General features: G+C 43.9%; 1 protein-coding gene across 1 annotated transcript in view; it reads right to left on the bottom strand.

Moving 5' to 3' along the window:
* LOC146856248 (uncharacterized) overlaps positions 1 to 24,858 on the bottom strand; it is a 209,381-nt gene that overhangs the window by 85,808 nt on the left and 98,715 nt on the right. Inside the window, exons 4-8 of the mRNA XM_085654317.1 lie at positions 21,938 to 22,273; positions 15,511 to 15,633; positions 14,541 to 14,774; positions 14,228 to 14,383; positions 12,891 to 13,076 (exon numbers count right to left, since the gene is read on the bottom strand). Of these exons, the coding sequence (XP_085510443.1) occupies positions 12,891 to 13,076; positions 14,228 to 14,383; positions 14,541 to 14,774; positions 15,511 to 15,633; positions 21,938 to 22,273 (1,035 nt within the window). The remainder of the gene's footprint in view (positions 1 to 12,890; positions 13,077 to 14,227; positions 14,384 to 14,540; positions 14,775 to 15,510; positions 15,634 to 21,937; positions 22,274 to 24,858) is intronic.

Below are 24,858 nucleotides of genomic sequence, written 5' to 3' on the forward strand. Positions count from 1 at the left end.
AGCCTTATATACTTCTAATTTGACAATTCGTTCTAAAATGTTCCTCCTTGTAGAGTGCAGCGTGTTGAAGATAATGGACTCCGAAAACAATACCTCAGAAAACAATACCTCGGCTCATTGACAAAGGTAGAGTACGTTACATCTCAGTCTGTTTGCATAAATATTTTCCATCTTCTCGCTTATGTGCACACATAAATCCGTTTACTCAGTGCAAACCCTGTTAGTACTTGGTGGTTCAAAGCCCCACCTAGATCTAAACTCATTTCTGGAGTGTGTTTCGGGACGTTAGAAAAAGAGTGAATTAAACAATTTTTTACATTTTCAAAACCTTATCTAAAGATTTTATATCACCATAGCTGGTATATATATGTACCATACCATTTATCACAAGTTTTGCATGTGAGGGGCTATGATCCACAAGAGGGTAAGTCGGGGAAGCCATTACTCTGTGGGGCTGCATAGAAGTTTATGCCATGCTGTTCTTTCACGAGTCTAGGCCCCATGCAATGAAGCAGAGAAAATCAAGAGTACGATTATCTTAATCAGGCAGGCTCCTTTTTGCCTCTATTAGGATTAGGGCTCACAGTTTTAACCCCTTCAGCGCGGCGCGGATTTCCGCGCCACGCTGAAGATTCCGTGCGCGGGCGGGGCCATGACGGAACGGTTCCGTCATAAGCACAGCCCAACCGACGTGCATGACGGAACCGTTCCGTCAAGCGCGTCGAAGGGGTTATGGTATTACCGTATTTTTTACATTTCCGTCTGTATTAATCCATATTTAACATTTTCAAATTTTATCTGTATTTTTCCATATTTATTTTGGGTCTTGTAAAAAAATTAAAGCTTAAAATAGAAAATTTCCACATTTATCTATCCAATAAACCTACAATCTTACTTGAATTCTTGGCAGGTTTCAAGGATATAAACACAGACAGATGATAAATAACAGCACTTGCATGAAAACATGCACATCTTATTGTCAACCTTATGCATATCTACTGCTTTTTAAGCCTCATTACGAAGATCCCTTTCTTTTATAATCCCCACATTTGAAATCCACACAGCGATCGGGCTTGCAGTCATGACTGACAGCATTTAGAATCACTCAAAAAGCAATCTAATTTACGTTTTTATCCACATTTAAAAATAAATGCAGCCACAAACCCAAATGGTTTTCTGTCTGTATTTATCTGTAAAAATAAGTGAAAACAGGGAGCCTTAATTATGATATCATAGAAAGTGATTTTTGCACTTACAATAATAAATGCATGAATTTGCATCCATTACCACACTGGAGCCAAAAAACAGGTTTTACTGGGTCACGCTGATTTCTACTAGCATGGCACAATAGGGAGGATATACAAGAGTATAGTGTCTATATGTTTAAAGTTTTAAGTTGTATTTACTGCTCCAATACCTATACAGGTGTCCAGGTGCAGAAGAGAAACCAAACTGCAGTAAACATAGCAGGAGCGAACTATAGCCCATACAGAAAGTTCTTCAAGGCCATCCTAAAATGCAGTAGTTCATGCGTCTTGTGCATCATTACCAGGAGAGCTTTCAATAATGTGGCACCTCTACGAAGAAAGACCTACCCCCCCAGAGTGAGCATGGTTAAATCCAAGTATTGCTTATAAGGATACATCAGTAGAGTGAAGATTGCAACCAGGGACATCTGGAGGTGGAGAAGAATTATATATATATATATATATATATATATATATATGGATTGAATTCTAGTGTGGATTTTTTTACTCACTTATGATGCCTTTAATTATTAGATATTCAATCCTGCTATCTCCAAACATTTTAGCTGCTAGCTCGTTTTTAACCTATGCAACCATTATATTTTCATTTTCTGCACATATGTTATCCCTATTTATAGCACAATTTTGCACAATAGGTTATTGACACCATTAGAGGATGACACCGGGCGGATAGCTAACTTTGGGTGCCCTCAGTACTCGCTCAGTGCAATAACCCACAGGGATAGTTCAGAATAATTCTGGAGTACGTTTTTTACAATATCAACGAGGTGTTAATTGAGAGGGAAAAGGGTATTACACCCATAATGTTTCCCTTACAATCCCTGTTACTCATGTGTCAAAGGTTTACTCAGATGGTTTTAATCCATTTTATAATGTGTCTTAGGAGTTTTATAAAATGTGAATGTTTATATAACCTGGCTTTTAACCCTGTTTAACCTTATATGACTTTTAAATAAGTATATTTATTTATATATTTATTAATCATGAGTATTTGGTATTTAGGCCATAAACCTGCTTTATTTTGCACAGAGCGTTACTTTGCACATAGAGGTGTATCAAATTGGAATTCACAATTTGTATTGAAAATCTGAGGGCGTATTTTACAGTATTATGCTGAAATGTTTTGTGTCTATGATTTGGACACGGAAGTGTTTGCTTGTCCTTCCCACGCACTGTCACTTTAAATGGTGTAGCAAGGACCATGTGGTGCATCATATGACCAAGGCTCCTAGAGGGCTGAAACGCGTAATGGCGGCGGTGCAGGGCACAAAATAAATCTTTGAAGCACTGAATCTGGGTTCGCCTCGTCTCTTCCCGAGTACAAGGATTGTGGGACGAGTATCGGATATATATATATATTTGAAATTTTTCAAACAAAGAAATCCCGCGCAACAAAGCGAAACGATCCAGAAAGGGAGACGGCTTGTAACAACAGAGCCAAGTGAAATGAGTGTTCGCGATTTGGAAACATTGGCAATTTTGGAGGAGCTGGGGGAAGAAAGCGGCTCCCAGTTACCCTTAGCAAAGGATAACCAACAACAGAGATGGGAATAATTCAAGTGGGGGAAAAAACCCCCTTCAGACCACCTTCACGTTTCCTTCCACAACTTCCTATGGATGCCATTGATATATTCTCGGAATCAGTAATTCAGGACCTCAAAGAACTCAGAAACAGAGAGGGAAGTTGCAAAAGCAAAAATCAACGACAATGGAACTTATCCTTGAACCAGAGAAAGGCAATACAGAATTTACAACAGGATGCTTCTATAATCATAAAACCTTCAGACAAGGGCGGCAATGTCGTCATACAGACCTATACAGGTTATTGTAAGGAAGCTCTCCGTCAATTACAGGATGAAGCTAACTATGCCCTAACGACTGAAAAAGAGTACAGGATTAGCATTCAGAACTATGCCAATTTGATCCAAAAGTGGTTCGAAAGAGGAACGTTGTCCAGGGAAGAATTATTGTTCTTACAAAACAACAATCCAAAGATGCCTACATTTTATCATTTACCGAAAGTGCACAAAGACACAGTGAACCCACCTGGAAGGCCAATAGTGTCTTCAATTGGAGGTTTGACTGAGAACATGTCCAAATTTATCGATTATTTTTTAGCACCTTTGGTTGTTCAGACAAGTTCTTATACGAGGGACACTAAGGACTTTCTGAAACAAATGCAGGGCATCACATGGGAAAATGATTTCCTAATGATAACCATGGATGTTTGTAATTTATACACGAGCATAAAACATCAGGATGGTCTGATGGCTGTAAAATTCTTCTTGGGGCAACGACCAGCGAGGCTTCTAGATCACAATGAAATGTTACTGGAGTTTATTGATTTTTGCTTGAACAATAACATCTTTGTTTTCCAAGATCAGAGGTATCGACAGACAATGGGTACTGCCATGGGCACCTGCTTCGCCCCCAGCTATGCGAATCTTTTTGTAGGCTGGTGGGAGAAGCAGGTAGCCTGGGCAGATGACAATAGCATTTGGGTGGACCAAGTTGTCTGCTGGCGTCGTTACATTGACGACCTCTTCATTATTTGGAAGGGGTCCAAACAATCAGCAGAAGAATATATTACTGCTCTCAATGTAAACAACTTTAACTTGCGATTTACCCATGAAATAAGTGATAAGGAAATACACTTTTTAGACATAAGGGTCTTTGTAAAAGCTGGTATGATTCAGACATCATTGTACAGGAAGACCACAGCAGGCAACTCTATTTTGCATGGCGGGAGTAGCCATCCGAGAAACCTGATAGGTAGCATTCCGTATGGCGAGTTGCTACGTATCAAGAGGAATTGCTCAATGGATGAGGATTTTGACCAAGCAGCTAATGACAGCGTTAGACGCTTTAAAGTTAGAGGATACTCACAAAAGGTATTGAATGAGGCACAATTGAAAGTCAAGGAAGTGACAAGACTAACCTTGTTAGAAGACAGTCCCAAAAAGAAAGATGAGGCAGGAAGCTTAAGGTTAATTACTACTTATACTTCATCAGCAATGAGGATAAGACAGATATTACGAAGGCACTGGAGGATTCTCAGAATGGACACTACTATAGGTAGTTCTCTGACTGATTATCCTCAGATTACTTTTAGGAAATCAAGATCCCTAAAAGATCTATTGGTACAGAGTCACCTAAAAAAACCATCTGTTTCCACCTTGGGACTGGGGGACCTTCAAGGGAAATGCAAGGCGTGCCAGGCAAGTAGAAAGACCATCATGTACACCATTCCGGGATGTAAAACCCCAAAAAAGATTACTAAATTCATAACTTGCACTACACCATTTGTGGTATATTGCCTCGAATGCCCCTGCAACTACCGTTATATAGGTAGTACGGTAAATGCGGTTAAGATGCGCATCCTAGAACACCAAAGAGCAATTGCAAATAGAGATGTCAATTACCCTGTTGCACGACACTTTGCCTCTCACCACAACAGTGATAGAACTCTCCTCAGTTTTTTCAGTCTGGATTGTATACCTAAAGATATCAGAGGTGGAGAAAGGGAAAAAGCTCTGAGACGCCTGGAATCCAGGTATATTACTGAACTCCAAACAAAAACACCTGAGGGACTGAATTCAGGGGAGGAATTAATTACTCATTTATGAGAAACCATTTTGTCACTGTGTTCCTAAATTTGAGCTGAATAGAAACCAAGGAAAAACTGTAAAACTTGTATAAATGTGATTAATGCAGTAATGAGATGTCTCGTTTGAAGTGCACTAATGATATTGTGAAAATACAATCTTAGGGTATGCCCATCCAGGGCTTTATACTTACAGAATATGATGAGAATGAGATGCCTCATCGAGAAAGAATTTATGAATTGTGAAACATGCAATTTAAAGTTAAGAAATTGAATGAATTGTGAGTTTAATTTGATTATAAAGAACATATATCATGAATGAAATGTAATTTTGCATGTTCAAAGATGGCGACCAAAGTCACATAGAACTGGTCCCTCATTTATGTTTACAGAATAAGATAAAAATCAATTTCCGTTTTTGAACGCGAGCCGACACTGACGAAAGCTACGGCTGAAACGCGTCTGTTTGCACTAATAAATCCGAATTGGGATTAAAATCTAACCGGAGTGCTGGTCCTTTGTTCATTTTGTGGAACTTTGGAGCGTTGTGTGTATATATATATATATATATATTTATATATTATCTACTGGCGGTCGCCAGTAGATAGTTATAGTTAGGACCCTGTTTCCATAGGAAATCCGCAACATTCTATTTGGAATAACTTTGGCGCCGGTCGACGAATCCTCGCGAAATTTTCAAAATAGGTGGGGCGCTACGCTCCGCTCCTACCCTGAAAGTCTCGGGGGGATTTGTCAAGCGGGGGCTGAGATAAAAGGGGGGTCCCAAAACGCGTTTTTCCCATGCATTTTTCCATAGGACCTTTAGACACAGCTACAGCCCGAACGGCTGAACAGAGTTACTTGAAATTTGGCAGAGAGGTAGTCCTCAGGTCAAGGAAGTGCCTTTTGTAGGTCTGGTGTAAATCTGTTCAGTAGTTCCTGAGAAAATAGCATTTAAATCAATATATATCTGAGCCAGCTTACGGTGCGCTTACCGTGCGCTTACGGTAAGTTTACCGTACGCGTACGGTGCCGTGCGCGAGCGCGATTCTGATTGGCTGTTAGATCTTAGTAAACATTCGAATCGTTCGAAACCAGGAAGCGGCGTCCGCCATTTTCTCTCCCGCACTCTGACGAGGAGAAGAAAAACAAAGGCCAAAAACATGTAAAGGGACTGTTTAGACAGCTCCTAACCACCTAGCTTTGATGTATGTGTCCCCAAAGTACCCCCAAGGCCATAAAATCCGGTTTCTTTTTTTACGAAAAATCGCCGATTACGCTTACCGTACGCGCACGGTAAAAAAAAAATTTTTTTTAAAAATAATCCACACTTTCCCCACCCCGTGCGCAAATGGTGCCCAAAGGGCACCTTTTGCGCATGGCATATGTATATACGTATGTAGAAATCTAAAAGCTTACCTTTCACAACAAAGCTCATAATATGTCCTCCATGTGCGCACGGTGCGCGAAGCGCATCGTGCGTACATAGCCCATCCACGGCACTAACTGTGTAAAGTGGGCGAGCGGTGCGTGAAGCGCACCGCGTGCTCACTGTGCGTGCACGGTGCGCGCACGGAACAAACTGCGTTAAGTGGGCGCGCACGCCACGAATGGCGTAAAGTAACTTAGCATTTAAAAAAACGTACAAATTCACTGAAAAAACCATAGGTTTCACACACGTTATAGTTAGCTGGACATTTTACTAATAAAAAAACCAATGAAATTCCCCCGTTATAGTTAGTGCAGGCAACTATAACTCACGCGACCGCAATCCTCTGCTGATGACATATGTGTCTTTATGAAAAAAAAATATTTGTAATATATGTATAGCTAAAATTTAATGGAAGAAGACATGGGCAAATAATTGTCTAAATACAGTATTAGCATCAGCAGAGGATTGCGGTCGCGTGAGTTATAGTTGCCTGCACTAACTATAACGGGGGAATTTCATTGGTTTTTTATCAGTAAAATGTCCAGCTAACTATAACATGTGTGAAACCTATGGTTTTTTCACTGAAATATATATATATATATATATATATATATATATATATATATATATATATATATATATATATATACACACACACACACACACACACACATACATACACACACACAGATCGGCAATTGGTGGTTATAGTTAGGACCATGTTTCCGTAGGAAAAGCATTTTTTGTTTTGCTAATCATTTCACGCCATCTGACAAATCTTCAAGAAACGTTCCTAAAAAAGTCTCTTCCAGTTCAGCTCCTTCCTGAAAAGCTTCTGGATTAAAGTGACGTTCTAGTTAGGTGAAAATATACGTTAAAATTTAACATTTTAAAATAACAAAGACACTGAAATTCACCAGTTATAGTTATCTCAAGTAGATGTATTTATTTTAGTGTCCTTTTCACTGACTTGTACTAGGATTTTGCTGCATTTTTCACTATTCTCACAAGACTCTGGTGAGGGCACCCATTTTTTTTTTTTTAATCAAATATATTTCAGTGCTCTGACTGTGCTGAGTTTGCACCTTGACAATTATGTGCCCTACAAAACAAAATACTCGAAAAGGTTTGAAGAATGTAGACAAGATAGGAGCAGATCTGGCTCAGTTTACCTCATGGCAGTGACACACCCTATTGGGGCACGCAACAGGAATGAAGGTTCTAGATGGTGTAGGCCAGGCTCTATGCAGGGAATCTAAGCATTTCACAAAAAAACAGATACACATGATGAATTTTCACAGGTAAAAGGAAACTGAGCGCCGTTCCAGGTTTCTATACGTGCCAAATAACGAGACCTGAACATCTGGTGACAATTCTACCACTCATTCTTAGGGACATGTTGCGAAGAGCCACCTTATTTTCTCAATGCAGGCACAAGCCCCAGGTCTACTCATGACACCCTTGTGTAGAAGTAGCTTGTGTCTTTTAAACAGGAGTGTGGACGAGAGAGGTTAAAGTTCCTACATGTCAAACCCAAGATATTCCCTAGAGAGTTATGTGGGAGGAAAACTAAAAGTGCCCATAACCTACTATTGCATTGCACGTCTTGCCTCAGTCGGAGGCAGCTCAAACTAGGCCACACTGAACAGGCAGAAAGAAGGCCCTGGTCTGCACTGCAGTCCTGTCACAAGGGCCGGCTCCATTAGCACAGGTTGCGCCTGAACACAGCAGCACATGGAAAAGGGACCATTCGTTGGGAACAGACCGAGTGTCCCGAAGCACATTGTGTCTGGAGTCCTAATCCAGGAGGGTTTTTGAGTCTCCACGGTCCCCACAATGGAACGCAAGGATACTCGCTTTACCCCCCCACCCACCCCCGCTCAGGATTGGGAGGGGCAAAGGGTGATCCCTCTGAAGTTCAGTTCAACAGCTCAAAGAACACATTTAAATGAGGTAGGGTCCGCAGCACAATATGCGGTGGCGGGGGAACAAAAAGGAGCTGTTGTGCTTCCCACAGACCGCTGTAAGCCGCCATATTAATATTCAGAGCAGAGCTCTGGATGTCTAGCGTCCCTAGGGAGGCTGTGAAGAGATCTCTCAGTGCACACAGGGCTGAAGCCTGGAGTGAGGATAGGAAAGGAAACTCTGGCTCCATGGAGAAGGACGACTGTCAGGCCTGGGGGTGGGTGAAGGGAGCCCAGAGTCTTCCGAAGAAGATGCGCTACTAGAGTAAGGGTGGTGGACGGGATTTCAGCTGCCCTATAAGAACGTATGCTAGACCTATAAGGTTTTGAAGGAAGTCTCCGCTGCCCCGAGGAAAGAGGTCTGGCTCTGTTAGTGGTGTTAAGAGGGCGCTAGCCACCCTTAGAGAAGGCGTGAAGTGAAGTAGGCCTTGAAGCCACTGGAAAGCTGCCTACCAGAGTCAGGAAGGGACAACACTAGACAGCAGGAGATTCATCTACAATGCTGAAAAGCCAAAGTCCTAAAAGTAAAAAAAAAGCCCATCATAGTAAAATGCTAATCTTTCAAGACAAACTGGACAAAAATAATCCCCTCACACAAGGATTGATGGCTATTTTAACTGAATTGACCTATTTATTACAGGCTTTTGTCCACAGGGAATTTAAAAGTGTTGTATCCAGGCAGGTCTCAACATCTGACACATGTTGCAAAATGCGAATTGTCTTTCATCAAGAGCCTTAGGCGGGAGATAGGGAAACGACTGAACTGCAATTACTTAGAGTCTGCAGAATGGCAATCACCACAACACATGCAAGGCTTGGCTATTCAGTTTGTGGTGGTATAAGATATTGGATCCGAGTGAGAAGGAGGGTAACCTACAGTTTGTTTAGCAGGATATGTGAATTAATTGTGATTGTTTGTTATTTGCCCTATGATTAATATTTTGAGTACACGTGCATAGGGTTCACAGATCTTCATACAAATTAATTTATTTCACTTTTTTAATCATCATTTGATAGTCGAGTGAAACCGTGAAAGAAAGCAGTAGTGAAGTGATGTTTGTGGCTTAGTGTCATTTTGTATTTTCAGTGATATAATATATGTAAATATCACAATACACCTTTTCAAACGAGGCTTTAACACTCTGATATTGGAACCATCCTAGGGCCTTCAAGTCGCAGCTGTGTATCTACCAAGTGTGGACACTGTAAAGCCAGCATCTTTAATGAGATCGATGACGGACTCACACATTTAAGATATGTGGAACTAGGTGCTTGCAGAGGTTTAGGGTCAGCAGGACACCTCTAAAATGATCTCTTTGCCACAAAACACACTAGGCGGTCACAAGAAAGCTACCCATTTTACAACTGGTTAGACATTTTCTGTATTCTCTCTCACTTCCCGGCCCATCTCCCTCCCTAAATGTATCCTCTGCAGAGAGCCATTCTCAAGCAGAAAGAATCCAGAATGTTATGTTATGTTATGTTATGGAAGCTTGTAAAGCGCGCAGCTACCTCCAACGGAAGTGTCCCGGCGCTGAAGACCGCTGGGGAACCCGTCCTGGCTTTCCCTGTGAGATGGTCCCTATCTGGGTATCTCCAAGGTGAAACCAGGCATCCCCGGCGTCTGTGGGGGGCCGTTGTAGAGATGAGGCAAGCTTAATGCCCAGAGTTGCCGAGTGTGTTCCTGGTTAGAGTAGGTACCGAGGCGAGAATTATCGAGTCCGTTTTGACCCTGGTCCACGACCCTGCCGCGTCGGGAATTGAACCCTGGTCCCTGGCCGATTCTCTGCATGCGGGTCTGCCGCCTCTAACCAGTGAGCCACACCTCTCTATGAATGAAGATAATTTGACACTCGTGGTTGTGTTCGAACATGGTCCTGTCAGCAAAGCGAATTGGGATCTCCTGGCCAAGATGGAGGGCACACTCCTCCACCATGGACTTGTGTCACTGAAAAACAGCCCAGAATCTAAATAGATCATGAACAAGCACCAAAACCTTACCTTGATCTGTGAGCTCATTTTCAAACTTTTCAAGTGTCTTGACATGGTCTTTCCATGCCTCCAAAAGCAAAAGGTTGTGTATATCATTTCTGGACCAGATTACCAAATCAAGACTTTATCAGGGAGATACCATACATGCCTACCTTCTTTAACTGGCCAAGACTGGCATACATATTTCTATTCTTTTAACTGGCATCTATAATGGGTTACAGGAAAAAGCGGACCATTTCAGTAGCTAAGGACATTTTCAGAGCTTTAGAAAAGTGAATTACCCTGTGAGAAGTCACTTTCCCTCTTGAAAGGTAATCCTAATAATTGTTAAACTGATGTAACATTCCATTTACACCGAGACATAAACCTGTCCCAAGGCATAATTAATGTAAAATAGCTTTATTAGTAGCCAAACATTGGCTAAAGTTGGTATTCAGTCACAAGCTCTATTGGGTTATATTCCGTTACAATAAAGCGTCCATGCCAAGCATGCCTCCTTCCCCTTTTGTTTTTTAAGGATATACTGAGTCTTCATGTGAACCAGGGGGTTTCCCTTCCGCAATTTTCCCTAATCCATCCTCTGCAGCAGTTTTTTTCTATTTACAGTCTAGAGGTAAAGTCTGCTACTCAGTACAGTCTTGAAAATAACAAAGTTACTGAGAAACAATGTTTTGGGTAACTGTGGTGATGCTTACACAGGCTTGGCAACATCTAAACATCCAATATATATGTCAGTCAGTCAAGTATGCTTTATTCGAAAAATATTCATAAAAGCAAAAACAATAATACTATAAGAGCCATTCATACAATTAAAAAAGAATTAAATTCCAATCGATGATACCAGAATAGAAACATACTGAATATAAATTACAAACTTGGTTACTGGTCCTATTTAAACAAAATAATATTCTATACAAAAGTAGTAGAAGTGAATCAATCCCGGGAGTTAAAAGTGCTATATAATTTAAGAAAGTTAATATGGAGAAAAAATGAATTAAAATGCAGACAGATGAATATCAGAGATTAGTCAGATGACTAGCAGTCTCTATCTAAGCGAGAGAATAGTCAAATAACTAGCAGTCTCTGTATAGGCAAGAGAATAGTCAAATAACTAGCAGTCTCTTTCGAGCAAGCAAATATTCAAGTGGCTAAAAATCTCTGTCTTATCGACCATGCCCACCCTAGGTATTTTGCAGTGGCAACTGATATCCCACTCAAAGTATTAGTGCAAATAATGCGCAAAGCAACAGTGCTGCTGGTGGTCCCTAGATTTTTTACACATCGGGGACAACCAAATGCGCCTTGGAGCAGCAAAAGCTTTGCATGAAAACAAAAAATGGCCAATTGTTTCTTTAATAAAGCCACAAATAGGGCAGCTACCACAAGATCCACCATCCCACTTAACTGTCAGATATCTAAGGGGAAGAGCGCCTGCTCTAAGTTGAAAAAGGAGTTTTCTTTCACCCGGCTTATTTATGATGTCCCAAAATGGTTCTAAACAGGGGTATAACTTAGCCTCCAAGAATTCTCCAGTCATAGACCCCGCACTGGAGCTACTCCAATGCCGAGAGGCGACCATATATATGTATAATCACAGGCTATCAGACAAACAGGTGAAATACTTGGGATAGGCTGACAAGTGAGGCAATATTCTCCGGGAACCTCTTCCCGACACTTTAGCTCTATGTCCACAACGAATGTTGCTCACAGTACATGGTTTGGAAAACTACTGCGTTACCAACAATGGCCTTCTGTCCAGACAGAGCTTTACATCTCAGCACTGGGCTGGGTTTTACCTCCTAACTTACAGTGGCTCAGTCCACAGACAATATTGTAGCTCTACAGGAGAATACCCCTAATATTTTGAGGGCTCGCTGTTGAAGAAACTGTTATGATGAACCAAAACCCTTGGCATCACGCAAAATAATCCAGAACGCACTGACAAAGAAACTAAATACCCAGCAACAAAGCAAACTAACACCAGAACACTGTTAAAGGTACACAACAGAAAATGAAAAAATATCACTTTATGGCCATGTTGTGTACTTAGTAGTAAAGTACAAGAAAGGGGACAGCGCCTTGCCATTCCTATTTCAGTGGTCACTGTACATATAACCGGATTAGAAATTGCATGTACATTTGTGCCTCCCCCTCTGGGTTCATGCGTTTGTTTTAAGCCTGGCTCTGTATTAAGTGCCACTTTACAATAAGCTGTGAAATGAGCAGCAGTACAATGCTTTCAGGATAAATTCAAGGATATTGCACAAATATTGAACAATGTCAAACCTTCACCACCATTCATAATTTCTCAAAAAAATGCAATCCGTGGCCACTGCAGCAAATAGCAGGTGGGTATAGATAAACTTTAAAAAGAAAAAAAAGGTGCTGGATATTCAAGATAGGTTTCTTTTAAATGCAATCATTTTATAAAAACACCAATACCTATTAAATACAGATGAGGAAAGATTTTCTAAAGCGCATACTTTTAAGTGGATAGCCTTGTGGCACCATCAATGCATTCGAGGTATGCCTGCAATCTTTTTGCATTTGCAATCTAGAGAATGTCCGAGATGAGCAGTTGTGTCGGAGTCTTGGGGTGTTAGCCCTCCCTAGCAGGCATTGCATCCTACCTGACATGCAGATGCAGGTGAACTCTCCAATGCGGTCCAAGCAGGTGGCGTCATTCTGGCAGGGCATGGACAGGCACTCGTTAATGTCCGTCTCACAGCGGGGACCAGTGTACCCCTTTCCACATTGGCACTGGAATGAGCCCTGTGTGTTCACACACTTACCGAAGTGCTCACATGGATTGGCACCTGTCAACAAGGAGAAAAGATCACCTGCTGAACGAAGGCCGCAACTTTTTTCATCATTACAACCGAAACAATTACGCACTCCAAGCAATGGCAGTCTGCCTTCTGAAGCTAACCTTAGAGCACTTACCTGGACATGGCAGGATCACTCTGGGGGGGGCTTTCATTGATTAATTAGCTGCCACTAACCCATATACCAGATTCACAGTGGATGGGGACCTCTTAGAACCAGAGGCAACAGTCACTGTGCTCAAGCTTCTGTGGGCAAGTTGACAAAGGGCTGACTCCAAGCGGAGTCCAGTCTATGAATGAATGAATGTGTTGCAGATCTGGTCCCTAGTCTTCCCTTTACAATCATTGATAAGGCGCTTACCTTCAGGACTCAAGTTCATAACTGATGCAGCTGAACACTACACGCAAGATATGTTGACATCTTCCCATTCTACGTCACTCTAATGCCATTCTCTGGCACAAGACTATGAAGGCGAGCAGGCTTCTGGGCACCCAAACACACCCGATGTTACAAGTGTGCATATAGTACACTGGAGGATGTCTCTGGAGGTCTGCAGCGCTCTTGAATTATAAAGTGCTATGGAAACAATCTATGTCACTTACACTGGGCAGGGCTTCACTCCTGCAATATTGCCACTCCAGTGCAGAAAAAACACAGTATGGTGGACAACAGACCTGCAGGAGCTACCAAAGCTCCCAACAAAACTGCACTGCTCTATGAAGAGACTGAACGGCTAAAAGTACTCTAGTTCGTAACTGGGCTACCAACCTTCTATAACAAACATCTACCGTCATAATCCAAGAGAATTGTCTCACTAATGGCTGCTGCATATAGTTAGTAAGAATCTTGTGCAAAGGGATGCATGAATGGATGAGAATGTTCTCTTTCTGCCATTTTTGGGTCAACAAAGCCAGGGCGGAAGAGGATGCTTTTAGTTTATTGTGCAACTCAAAGCCTTTAACAGCCATGGCAAGAACGCAAGTAATCCATACACTGTGGGTTTCACTTATTAACTAAATGCCATGACCACTTCAGATAACAGTGCAAAGAGCTAATAAAATCCATACTTCTCATAAGAATGATTTTATTTTTGCTTGGCTAGTCCCACAACGAGCGTAGGGAGTGTCCCCCCTCAACTTACCTATGGAGCATTCATCAACATCCTGGTCGCAAGCACCTCCAGTGAAGCCAGGAGGGCAGGTACAGATGGCACGGCCGTTCACTGGGTTGGTGTCACACATTGCATCTTCGTGGCATGGGTTACTGACACAAGCATCGTCCAGGTGGCAAAGCAGACCTTTAAGATGGGAAGAAACAAAAGCTCATTACTGAAGCAGTACAAAACTCCATCATCGCTCAAGAGGCCTGCCACAATTACACCAACTAGGAGAGTGATCGAACGAAGTTAGAGGAATTTTTCTTCGAGTTACTCGGCTCCCAGAGCCACTACTCACCAGTCTTCCCCATTGGACACTCGCAGTAGAAGGAAGCGACTCGGTCATGGCAGGTGGCCCCGTTGAAACAGACGGCAGTGGCGCAGTCGTCGATGTTCTCGCTACAGCTCTCTCCGGACCAGCCATTCACACAGACACAGGTGTGGCCACCGTTGGTATTGAAACAGGTTCCACCGTTGTGGCAAGCATTGGGTTGCAGCTGGCATTCGTCCACATCTTCTGTGCAGAACTGACCTAATGGATATGAAAATGAAGGAAAGAGAAGGTTAAAAAAACCTATTCATCATCTAGAAGGGAAAAACAATTTACAACCTGTGGATCTACCCATTAGCTGAACAGGTGGCTCAGCGCTCATGTAGAGTTCAGGACCTGGTAGACTTGTTACGCCTTGCACGGTAGTGAAGGCGAAATCCATAGCACCTGAATGCTTACGCAGGGCTTCGAGGCTCTTCATAGTAAGATGAGGGACTAGACCTCCCGAAAAGCATCAATATTAATGAGGTGTTATTCTTTGAGCTCCCGAATAAGAATTGGAATGACATTCGCTTTCTGTGAAACGGACTCCATCGTATTGTGTCAGTTTGGCTTGCAACTCTCATTTGGAGTACCATCCTTCTTATTTAGCAACCCACTGAACGGGAAAAAGGTTGAAGACATTTTCACTGCAACATTCGTGGAACGTGTATCCTGGTCATATCACGTTGCCCCTGAACAACACTATGGGAAGGTTTGCAGAACATTAAAAAAGAGAGCACCAATGCTTTCACCATGAAGGGGTGGGGCGTGGGGTGGGGAGGGAGGGGGGGGGGGGTCAATGCTTTCAGAAGCTGAACAGGTCATGAGCAGTTTACCAAAGAGCATGTGCTGGTGGGCCACCTCCTCGGCCGTTAACCAGTGCAGGTCTGGTGCTGTGAGTCAAGAGCAGGGGGCAGAGACTAAGCAACAAGGACTCCTTTTGAAACATTCTTACCTGTCCACTCTGGAGCACACTGGCAGTTGTAGGTGTTGACCCCGTCCACACAAGTCCCTCCATTCATGCACTTATGGCCTGGACAGTCATCAGCGTTGATCTCGCAGTTCTGGCCATCGAACCCTGAGCAGCACAAAAGGGAAACAGCATGTTATAAAGTGAAAGTAAAGTCCAAACTACAAACATGATGAGCAGAACACTTTACTGTTACACCTCCTTGAGCATGGTTTAAAATCAATCAGTAAGATAAATTATTCAACCATGCGTTGGGGAACCTTTTTTTCAACTGTCGCCTTTACTTCATAATTGTTAAATTAATTTATCCACATTGCAAACCCAAATTTCATCCCAGCGCACAAGACCCCATCTTTTGGGGAGATGATCATAGGAGTTGAAGTCTAAAATATTGTCCTAATTTCAGATTATTTTCTCTTCATTTAAAGAACCTTGCGGAATTTGTGAATTCCAACTCTACCCGTTTCCTGGGTAGCAACACTTAAGTGAAGAACTTACTGGAATGATTACCACCCCTCATAGCTTCATTCCTGGTGCAGTTGTCCCCACCCCCTCCCACAACTCTTGCCTCCTCTGAGTGTGTTTTAAATGGTAAAAAAGCACCACCAGGCTCAAAGGGTGTTGTTAGTTAAGGCGTGCTGCTTTGCTTAGTGGCGACAGGCCTGTATCTCGCTCGCCAAGTTTACCCTATAGGACCTGAAGGCCCGGATTCGTTGTAATCCCTCGCACGAGGCCCTCAAGTTAGTAAACTCTGCAGCACTGCTCTTGCATAAGGAATGGCACGGACGCCAACAAAAACTTGCAGCAGAGAATGAATACACTGCAGTCCATTCAACAGTCTTGCAAACAGCTACAATGTGATTGACACAAGTAGTACTACTGGCTGTACTTGTAGTGAGAAGTCAAGATTCAGCCAGGAGGCGGCCATTTGCCCCGTCACTCTAAAGGAAAATGAATCATAACACACATTCCTAAGTGTCAGCACAACCAAAAGGATTTAGACCAAAGGACACACATGGGTGTGTCAGCTGTCTAGGCAGCAGGGTGCTTCCTATACAGCATCCCTCTCCTCCAGGGTAGAGAGCATCCCAACCCCAAACACAGCCTCCGGTCAAAGCAGCCCGTAGTATGAAGGCTGGAGACCGAATGGCTCTTTGAGATGGAAAGCAAAGAGCACCTAGAAAAAGGTTATTTGCCCAAAACTCTCTTTGGTCCTTATGACCTCAAAAGAAAGCATGTACTCCACCAACTAAAAAATGTAGATTAAATACCCTTTTGGAGAGCAACTTCAAGATCCATAGGGTCAAAGTTACACTTCATGTGGCCAGCATCTACTACCATCGTCGCAGTTGTAATGGACGCAAACCTTGCAGCTGCTAAAAGGATGTGTGTCAATGCTACATAAAGCAAGTGGATGAATGCCGCAATCTCTAGATAAAACAGTTTGCATCTAATATGCTAGTTCATGGACTTTTTTTTTTTTAATGAATCTTTTGATTATTCCATAACAAGAAAATTTCCCTTTGTCCATGCTTGTGCACAAATTCTGAGATACCGAATGTTTTTGAGTATCATGATGGAACCATGTCTACACCTCACCACAGAGGTATGTTTGCTCTCCATTCCAATCCTGCCAACACTATAAAAAAAATCCATCCAAAACAACAAGTTAAGTGCCAGGTCGGCGTCTAGTTTTTAGAGTGCTGCCCAGGAAGCAGTCTTTGGACGAGCATAGTGTTTTGTGCCCAGTTTCTTCGGTATCCTGTCTTGTAGTCATCACCGTACTCGCCCATGCCAAGTGACGGAGAGGCTCGCAGACGGTCTGGCAGATACTCCAAACAGAACACGCCTGTCAGAGATGTTCCCTAGAAGGGTGTGGGTGTAGCGTCTTCTCCCAGAATCCTTTGGCTACATGCGTCACAATGGGGGGCGGTCTGTCCTGACCCGATTAGCGAGTACAACAATCCTGAGTCACAGCAGGAGGGCGGGATGACACCATCCAAGGAGTGAGGCACTGGGTGGAGGAAAGAACAGGCAGTTCAAGCTCTGCCAGACAAAGGGGTTCAACAACCACGATGATATCATAAGATTGTGGACACAGGCCAGCCGAATCCACAGAAGAAGAAGGCAGATAGTATTTTATGTCGGCACTATGTAGAATCCCAGACATGTATAACAGATATCCCATCAGCCCTACAAACATTTTTATTCAACCCACAGATTAAATGTGGCTGACTTGAGCTGTGATAAGAGTTCATGGTTATAAAGAGGATGGTAATTACTCGCTAGTCTGGTTAAGGGAGATATACCCTAACTCAGCCGTACACACCGCTGATTGTGAGACAGGGGATGACACTCTGGGAGCTGGCCCGAGACAACCTGCTCAACACACACTGCTTATACCACTTCTGACATGGAAGTACAAGGTTGTTAAATGTCTTCCATGGTTCATTTAAAAAGCTGTACGACAAATACCTATCGTACAAGGAGACTTATCACTGCCACAGGCAGACGCTTCTTGAAGCCGTGGATCCCACGAAGTGAATCAAACGTGTGGGCAGGGAGTACCCGAGGTGTTAGTGAGATCAGGGACATCTTAAGGATCTTGGGGGCCATGGACCAAACATATTTGGAGGGCCCGGTTCAGAACAGCTTTGAATTTAGGGTCCAGGTTCACCTTTCATACCCTCTTTGGCCACGTCACTGACAATGCACATGCACACTGGTACAAATTCTAAATGTGTTTACATCTAATATTCAGGGAGAGTGATGTGTGATTTCAATTTTGTAACACCGCAGCAACTCACTAATATTAATGTAAATAATCTCTTTGACCCCTTCCCATTTCTCATATGTGAGGTCTTGTTTTGATCTAAAAGAACGTTTTTAATAGAGGTTGCATGAAACAAGCACATTTTCGCTGCAAAATGCCTATAATAGACTTTCAAACATAACCCACATTAAAAATAAATTAAAGAAAATGGTATTTAAAACAATTTAAGAATTATTCAAGGTCATCAGGGCAAGACTCTCTGCAGAGGTGGCTGTATCAGGGGCCCCTGAAAGGCTGGGGTCCTAAGCAAGAGCCCGCATTGTCCTTGCCTTAGAACGTCTCTGCCTTGGTCCACACTTCTCGTACACCGGCTGCACAGACATCTGCTCGCTGTGTTACATGCAATCTTCTGAATTATTTCCTTCCCATCCATGAAGCGTTTCCGTCTTCTGTTTTAACCACTTCACGCCCTACCCCTCTAACTCACTCAAGCTTCCTATGAGCTTCCTGCCTTAGTGCTGGGACAATGGTTCACTTAGGGACTCCCAGCGGCGAAAACAAGCTAATGAAGTGCCTGGTGCAGAAAGAAAAATATGGGATTTGGAGACGTGGGATTATCAACAAGGCGCCACTGCCAGTATATGGCAGAGAGCCATATCCATTCACATATGAGCGCTTCCAAAAACATGAGTACTAGACGCTTGGGCATATTGTGAACGAGATGCCTTCTCTGTGCGCAGCCGAGGCCCTGTTTAAGTCACAAACAAGAAAAAATGTGGGGCTCATGCATTCACAATCTAAGACTTAGAAGATTGGGCTTACTGTGATCAAGTCAGGACTTTCAGCACTTTAAAGCAATCCATACTTGGTCAAAACGAGGTAAATGTTGCCCCTTTTCAAAGATGAAAATAAATGCTTGGCAGCAAGTGGAATAAAAAAAACGGAGGGGTTTCTCAAAGGGGTGTGGTCGATGCAATTAAGGGCGTGGCCTAAAAGCACATAAGCAAAAAATCTGTGCTTAGCATAGTGTCCGCCTGACTGGTATTTTGCCGCTTCTGTCACTGCATCCAGATATATAATACAAGTAACATTACACCCACAACAAGCCAGGACTATTTGCTTTGTCAATGGTGGTTAGTTGCACAAGATAAATAAGCAACAACTACGGCTTTGTGGTATTTAATTTTGAAAATGCTTCTTGATGAGACTGAGAAAGATCTACAAGGAATCTCGTTGAAGTTACCTCAAAGGCAGTGAAGGGTGGCCCTGCTGCAGAGGTAAGATTCTTTTTTTTCACCCTGATGGTGAAGGCAAAAATGGAGAGCCCGATAGTGACCAGTCACAGCACCGGCTTTTTAGCACCGGCAGGACCCGGCCCACTTAAAGCGCTGCTTGACAGCCTCATAGCAGGCCATCGAAGAAGCAAAGGGCGGCCCTTACAAAAGCAAAGTCAGATTATGAGGTGTTCAACTCACGGTGAATGAATCAAAGCTTTACCACCACAGAGCTTAAAATTTGCCACCAACTAGCAAATAAGTGAAAGTAGGGTGTGATTGCTCTGAGATGGATGCTGAAGTGGTGTGCCCGTGCGAGCTGTAGGAGGGATGCAGAGGATGTGTCCCTGTTTCCACTGTGGGAATGATGCTGCAGCGGTGTAATGGAACCACTGATACAGAAGCAATGTATATAATACTTCAGTGGTGGGCACACTGCAGCTTCCACGACGTTTAGCACTCGCCTTTGTCGTTACAGTCGATTTCCCTTAAACAAAGCACCAAGAAGCTGAAGAAATTAAGTCCCCTGATGTACCCCTTGCTTCTGTGTGCCTCATAAAATGGGGAAGCCAGTAGGATATTCGTTCCTCAATGTTATCACATAGGAAAGAATCATTCAGACGATATTCTGGACTACAATGCACAGCATGCCATGGGGACGAGGAATTCACACCCGGCGTAAATCCCTCCTCATAAAATCTGGGTCAGCCATTGTCTGACTAACTCCATCTCCACCCTCTGACCTTTTGGCTCCCAGACCTCTGTAAGGTGAAAAATTTGTCGGGTTTTCCAAACTTTTGTCCTTGCAGATAGCACTGCAGGCTTACAACGGCTGCTGGAAGCAGCACTTCTAATATGCATCTATTCTAGCCAAACCCAGTCTCTGTTCCCATTCATAAAACAACAACTACAAAGACATGTCGACCTAAAGCACGCGTGTGCATACTGTCGGGAACATATGTATGGAGGTAGAGTCAGAGCAGCACATTCCCAGCACTGAAAGGTCTGCATCTACCCATCTACGCCAAGCTCGGCACAGATAATGCACACGGTTGCACGCGCGCAGCATGTCTAAAATCTGGTCTAGCCTAGAGGCTTCCACCACGAGCTCACACCAGCCAGCAGGACTCTGGCAAGCACAGGGCCACACAAATCTGTTGATGTGCCTCAAAGCCTTCTGTGCTTCCAAGTCGCCAGATATCAGTGGTGTAGAGTCAGGAGGTCGCCCTCCCTCATGAACTGGCCAGTATCCTAGAATTCCAGAGCAGCGACCAATGATCCGCCTCTCCAAGCCACTCCATCTTAAATAGCGGCACCCAAAGCAACAAAGGCCGGATAACTAACCGAGTTTGGGCTGGTGCATTCATCCACATTCTCTTGCAGCAGCCAACACGGTTAGTTGCAAGTGTGCTACAAATCACCATCCCGCTGCTCTTACAGCGTCCAATGCAGTACATCCCCGACGAGTAGAATGATCCGCAAGCGTGCCGCCAATGCAGTTTCACCGCTCTGCAGTGCACTGCCTTGACTAGAAGACAGCGTTCTTCCATCGCTTTCTCAGCAGCTAGAGCTGCAATTATTACCTTAGTCCTTCCCTTGCTCTCGCAGCACCCAATGCCGTACATCTGTGATAATTCAAAAGTGAGCTACACCTGTGATCCCATTGCTCCCCCAGCACCTAAAGCTGTGCACCCCTAATGGATAGCAGATTACCAGTGTTCCCCTTTAGCCTCTCAGCACCTAACACTGCACACATCTGAATTGACCGCAATCATGCTGCCACTGTTAGCCCGCTCTCATGAGAGCGATACTGTACTCCGAGAACTACTGTTGTTGGAGCACAACATTTAAACAATTTCCAACACGGAAAGTGTTGTATTATGACCTGGAAATTCAAAGACAAAGATGCTACGTTGAAACCCCTTGACATCAAGGAGTCTACTTTGATTACAATTACAGCTAAGAGGTCAATACATAAAAATGAACACACAGAGGTATGGAACATGAACTTATCAATAGTGTTCTCAATGTATTTGTTTCTTGGAACTAAAAGCTTTTCATTCAAAAAGGCTTAGATTCCGCTCTCACTGGACACAAGCACTGCACACACAAGCAACCATGATCACATTCCGACTACCGGTGTTTTTAAGAGGAGACAATGTCTGGAACCCAGACATCCCTCTCACTGGAGGCCATTTCTTCCACCACTACCCCAATGTTTATTCCCATTCTGCTAACCTTCAACCGCGGTCTCTGGTAGTCTGTAAAGCCGATACCCTCACCGTACTGTCACAAAGCATAAACACAGACCTTCATTATGCAATGCTATCCTTTCCACTCTCCAGAAGCATGGAAGTGAACTTACCTGGTAAGCAGGCACATTCATAGGTAAAGTCGCCCGTCGGCCGGCAGGTGCCTCCGTTCATGCACTGGGATGGTGAACATGGCACGTAAATGTTCTCGCACAGCTGCCCAGTGTACCCAGTCTCACACTGGCATTTGAAGGAGCCGGGGGTATTAATGCAAGTGCCACCATTTTGGCAGATGTTGCGTGGGCGGCACTCATCCACATCATTGCGGCAATTCTTTCCCTGGTAACCTGGAGAACAGGTGCAGTTGTAGCGGCCATTCCAGTTTATACAGTGAGCACCGTTCGCACATGGGTTGGTAGCACAAGCATCAACCAGGGAGCAGTCTTGTCCTGGAAAGGGGGAAAATGACATAATGAAATCAGTCCCCATGGGCACTGTAAATGGAAGCAAAGGCAACTGACGACATTACCGGAAGCAATGCAACACATACCCAAAAAGTTCAGCTGTTATCCTGTAGCAACTACCGAGACAATTTAAAATGCTCAAATGTATGGTGGAAAATCACAATCTGCAAGGTTACTTAGCTTCATCCCATGCAAACAGCTCCTCCATACATCTCCTCATGGCGGCCTGTCAACCACTCTTCATTCCGACATCCACCACATCCCACCCACGTCCCTCTGTGGCATTCTCCTGGATTCTTTACGGAAGGCAGCCTCACCCTCGTGCCTTAACTAACAAAGGACCGACAGGAGCTTATTTTAGAAAACTATGGAGGAGTCCGATATCTGTTAGGATGTCAAACAGAAGTATTTTACCACATGATCCAATCTTTGTGGGATGACTGCAGGGTGCCCTTATCCATGCATATGGGTTTTCCAGGAGACAGGAGGATGATCTGAGGAGCGGAGACCCCATTCCACGCAACCTCTTCGCAGACCTGGCACCACTGGGCAATGCTTAGATCAGGCATCAAGGCAAGAGATTCACTGGCACTTCTAGGAGCACTAATTGGTACCACAGGGGAATGTTGTACTGTTTCGAGGAGCAGAAAAGATTCCTCCTCTTTTCCGTTTGAGACTTCTTGTGACGTTTGTGAGGTCTGTAAGTCCGAGTGGGGAGAGAGGGTTCCAGGCATTAACAAAGACAGGCTGAAATATACTGTGCTCACTCTCAGATCAGAAGTGATTGGATGATCCAGGAAGAGCGAGTCCTTCAGTGGAATGCGGTCTCGATCTGACCGATCACAAAAATAGCCATTACTGATTACCTACGACCAGCACCGAGAAAGACGCTGGTCTTGATTTGCAAACGAAACGGTTGACGCAGAATGATCAATCTGACCATTGGATTTGGCCAGTCCCGACTAACTTCTAAGCATTCAGAATCGGAACTGTAAATCGTTTAAAGGAAATGCACATTAATTCCTTCACACAGCACCGAGCAGCGCACAATGTAGTGATTTTGCAGTATGGCTCAGAGCCCCGTGTAGACACACTATGAACACCTCACGCACGACTGCTCTAGCAGAGGAAACATCCTTCAAGGTAAACAGACAGGTGCACGGTTGAGTCCCTTCAGAGGCCTCACCACAAGAGCCACGGGGGGCCAGGTGGCACAGGGAGCGAGCGTGAGCAAACACGGCTACGTAAATCGGGCTGACAAGAGCCCCACGTGTTTGTTTTACAGGATTGGCCACAAGACATTTAGGAAGCCCGCTGGCAGTCAAACGGTTATTGTTGGAAGTAGGAGCCATAACCGTTCCCACGCAAGGCCTGCCAACTAACGTAGCTCCTGGCGGGCATAACAACCCCTCTACGCATGGCAGAAAGCACCACGTGAATGGGCCCCTCCCCTGGTACCTACGGCTACTCTACATAAACCCTTCTCATAACCACTGCCCAACACACAGATTACACACCTTCCCCACAATGCACATCACCTACCTGCAGCTAAAAGAAGGGAAAAAAACACATCCGTACCTGCCTCTTGTTGAACGCACTCTTGGCAGGCCCGGGTGATACGGACAGCTGCTCGCCAATTCAATTAGGAATTTATTTTTTTATCTGAGTTTGTATCATCATCATCATCATAACAAGCAAACTAATGCACTAAATGAATCCCTAACATTGTACCATTACTATTATCGAAGATACAGAGCATATTACAGTTTTATAAAGACAGCAACAGCCCCTTCCATGCCCTTTAGTTCCTTTGTACCAGCTTAATGAACAACCTTGATTCAATATCCACTGGTTCTCTTATTTACCCCACACACTTATTTCAGAGTACCAATACTTTACCTTAGGGATGCGATACAAGGCTGAGATCAAGTTGGCCACACAGAAGAATGCTTGACTTAGGTGGCACTCTGGCAAGGTCCACAAATACTCTTGCCTACAATGGGGGATCCAAGCCTCCGGGGTCCAGGTAGATTTCTTGGACAAGCCCAGCACATGCCAGTCCTTTGCCAAGGGAGGTGCTCTCCTAGGGCCCAGTGGGGATCATCAAGGTATCCAAGACCTGTTCATGGCTGGCTGCAATACTTTATAACTCGTGCACGTCTACGAAACTCGATCAGCGAGTGATACTCAGCCACGGATACTGTGCAACCTGCAAGCAGGAAGACTCCTCACTTTGTAACTGGCCTCTGCTGAAATTAACTGGACCATACCAAAACACAACGTCCTATGCCCCGATCAGGGCATTTGGTACTGGCACCAGTTCACACATTTCTTTAGGGGGTCACATAGTGAGAAAATGTGATTTTTCACTTATTTTGTTCCTAAATATATGTTTTCAATCTGGAACAGCAATTTACAGTGATTCACCCTCCATCTCGCTTTCCTCCACAGCAGCACTTTACAAAATGGGGCCTCTTATGGAATCGCTCGCCCTGGATGAATCTAACAGCCCTGCTGCAGAATACTCCCAATCCTGAGCAGTCAGATTGGTCTGCGCCGGTGGTTTGATT

This window comes from Triturus cristatus, chromosome 4_1 (genome assembly GCF_964204655.1).
Source record: "Triturus cristatus chromosome 4_1, aTriCri1.1, whole genome shotgun sequence".
Lineage (NCBI taxonomy): Eukaryota > Metazoa > Chordata > Amphibia > Caudata > Salamandridae > Triturus > Triturus cristatus.